Source organism: Triturus cristatus, chromosome 7, assembly GCF_964204655.1.
Source record: "Triturus cristatus chromosome 7, aTriCri1.1, whole genome shotgun sequence".
NCBI classification, from domain to species: domain Eukaryota; kingdom Metazoa; phylum Chordata; class Amphibia; order Caudata; family Salamandridae; genus Triturus; species Triturus cristatus.
The window spans coordinates 1838827182-1838830254 of record NC_140590.1 but is presented as its reverse complement, the minus strand read 5'-3'; the positions used below and the strand labels follow the sequence as shown (position 1 = coordinate 1838830254).

The 3073-nt window shown below is 39.6% G+C and overlaps 1 protein-coding gene across 1 annotated transcript; it reads right to left on the bottom strand.

Moving 5' to 3' along the window:
- Window positions 1-367: 367 nt before the first annotated feature.
- Window positions 368-1330, bottom strand: LOC146813375 (olfactory receptor 5AR1-like). The gene has a single exon (XM_085614756.1). The coding sequence runs from the start codon at window positions 1328-1330 to the stop codon at window positions 368-370; it is 963 nt and encodes a 320-aa protein (XP_085470882.1).
- Between the last annotated feature and the right edge of the window lie 1743 nt (window positions 1331-3073).

The following is a 3073-nucleotide window of genomic DNA, read 5'->3' as shown; positions in this document are numbered from 1 at the left end:
TCAAATGTCACATTAATCAGTTTGTTTTTGACTGTTCTACCTTATTTTGGGAGCATATGCCTTCTCAGATTCTTTCTCTGTACCCTCCTTTTGTATGATTTGTTTCTTAGCTGAGGAATGGGAAACACCACAGGTGTAACGCCAAAGGCCATAAAATATTGTAATACGTGATGGCTTAGTTTACATTCATGTGTACAAATTCATTCGTTATTTACTGTCATCGTTTGCCCAGTTTTTTGTTGATAAGTAAAGACACATTTCATTTCCACACTGCTTTACTTTTGGTATTATTGTTATAAGCAAACTCTGTTAAGACTTGGTGCATGACCATAGATAAGAATGCTTTCTATTTGTACAGCTTGAACTATTAAATTAATGTAGTACAGTGTGTCTGCCTTAGTTTCCCTGTAGCTTTTTCCAAAGCACTTTTTACATCCTTGTTTCTCAAACTGTAAAGAACTGGATTCAACATTGGAATGACGACTGTATACATTACAGCAAAGAGCTTGTCTTTGTTCAATGAGTGAACAGATGTTGGTTTCATGTAAACACCAAGCTCAGTTCCATAGAACAAAACAACTGCAGTCAGATGAGAGGAACATGTGGAGAACAACTTCTGTCTCCCTGTTTTGGAGGGAATTTTCATGATATTTGAGATGATTAGCACATAGGAAATTGTTGTTAAGATGAAAGGACCAAGTCCCGCTACAATACCCCCTCCGAAAGTTGTGCTATTTATGAAATATGTGTCTGAACAGGATAGTTTTAGAAGAGCATTTAAATCACAAAAGAAATGATTAATTTCATTAGATGCACAGAAGGATAAATTTGATATCAAAACAACATGTGGTATAATGTCAAGAAAGCCTATTGTCCAGGATGTTACAGTCAATGAAATCATGGCTCTTTTATTCATGATAGATGAATAGCGCAGGGGTTTGCAAATTGCAATGTACCTGTCATAGGCCATGACCGACAGCAAGAAAAACTCTGTGCTGATGAAGGAAATGCAAAAATAGAATTGAAGCATACATGCAGAGAATTTGATGGATTTGTCAGATTTCTTGGCTTTCAGGCAGATCGCCAGCAGTTTTGGGATGGTGACCGTTGTGAAACCAATATCTAGGAAAGATAAGTTCATGAGAAAAAAATACATGGGATTTTGAAGATGTGTATCAACGCATATTAATGTAATAATGACAAGGTTTCCGAGAAGAGTAAATAAATACATGAGTAAGAACACAATGAAAATGAGAATTTGAAGCCGAGGATTTTGCGATAATCCCAAAATTAAAAATTCACTCAAGAGAGTCTGATTCGACTTTTCCATATTCACAGTACTTTGTGTTGTTTTTCAATGAATAAAGGAAGATCTGGGGAGAGAAAGAAACACAAGTTTATGGATAGCAAAAGATATTGTAGTTGAATGAAAAAGCATGCATCTGGATAAATTGTAGGCATGTGTTTGCAGTATATTAAGAAGCATTTGCAGTGCAATAGATCTTGAATTAATAAAAGTTTGAGCTAAAGGCCATGTGACGCCAATAACTCAAACTTTCAATAATGTGAGAACACTTGCATTGAAAATGTTTGTTTTTCTATTTATTCATTTTTAGGTGATTGCGGCATTCGCTCTTTAGCTTGAGTTGTTTAAAGCTAAAGCGCGGGTACAACGATTGTAAGAAAAGTAAAGAAATTGAAAAAAGGCATGCGGCACATAGGAACCCAATGACAGTTTGCAATCAAAAGCATGCTGATGTACTGGCCTATAGGGTTCAGTATGTATTCCGTTTACTATGGAGTTGGTCGCGGAACAAACTCAAATCTGTCATTTTGATGGGAGCAGCACAAACTGGATTTTGTGGCCATGCTAGAATCAGATTAAGAGTGCGGACTCCAGCCACTGGTAAGAGAGGCAGCAAGGAAGTGCAGGCCACACACAACAAAGAGGTCCTTACTCCTTTCCAGAGATGTGAAAAGAGATCCCTCAAACTCCTGATAGGCAATGCCTCCAAAACAGACACCGCACAGATACTAATAGACACACAACCACACTGCAAAGTTACTATCTAGTTGTTAAAAGGATGAGCATTTGGTGAGCTGATTGACCAGGCCAATATGTCACCTAAGTGACCCCATGTTGAGAGGCCACGGGGGGCATTACAAACAGAGGAACTCAAATGAAAGTAAAATCTAAAATGATGCTACAGCTGCGACCTCAGCTGTGGTCTCTCTCTCTTGCAGTATAGGAGATTGTTAGTACAGGGGTGCTTAAAAGCAAGAGATAGTTGAAAAGATGTGTTCAGTAAATAATTGAAAGACGAATCGGGCAATTCAAGGGTACCAGGAGAATGTTAAAAGGTGCAGCCAATTTACAGGTTGGAACCGAAAAAGAGGCGGCTGTAGAGGCCAAAGGGTAACTGTTTATTTACGACTCGCTATAGCGTTACTGGGACAAAATGTATCTCCCTTTCTCACACACTCTGCAGAAACCGGCTGGCATATCAGCAAGGCGGTGATAGAAAATTATCGCCGCTTTTGTGGCTGTTTTCGGACGAAAAGCGGCGATAATTTTATCGCCTAATTAGCAAGGTCACGCTAACGTGTGAAACCTTGCATTAGCGCACAAAATCTTAACGCCCAGCTTTGCATCTCTAATGAGATGCAAAGTGGGCGTTCCTGACCTGACATGACAGGAGAAATGTCGCTAAGCGACATTTCTCCTATCATCAAGCCCCACGCTATGAAGCATAGCAGCAAGAAAAGTAGTGATAACCCCTGTTATTGCTACTTTCCTTACGCCTGCTTCAGGACTGACTTAGCCATGATATCCTATGGAAGGTGGATATCATGGCTAAGTTTGTGAGGCCCTATCAACAAGCTAACGCCACATTTCGTGTGATTATCGCTGGGTTTCCAGCGATAATCTCACGTTAGGCAGTTAGCGCTAGGATTTTATCACTTTTTAGATAAGCGTTGCTAATAGCACGCTATCTCAGCGATAAAAATCCACGTTAGCCGGCGATAATTATCCTAGCGCTAAGTGCGCTTAGCGATAATTATCGCCGGTTGT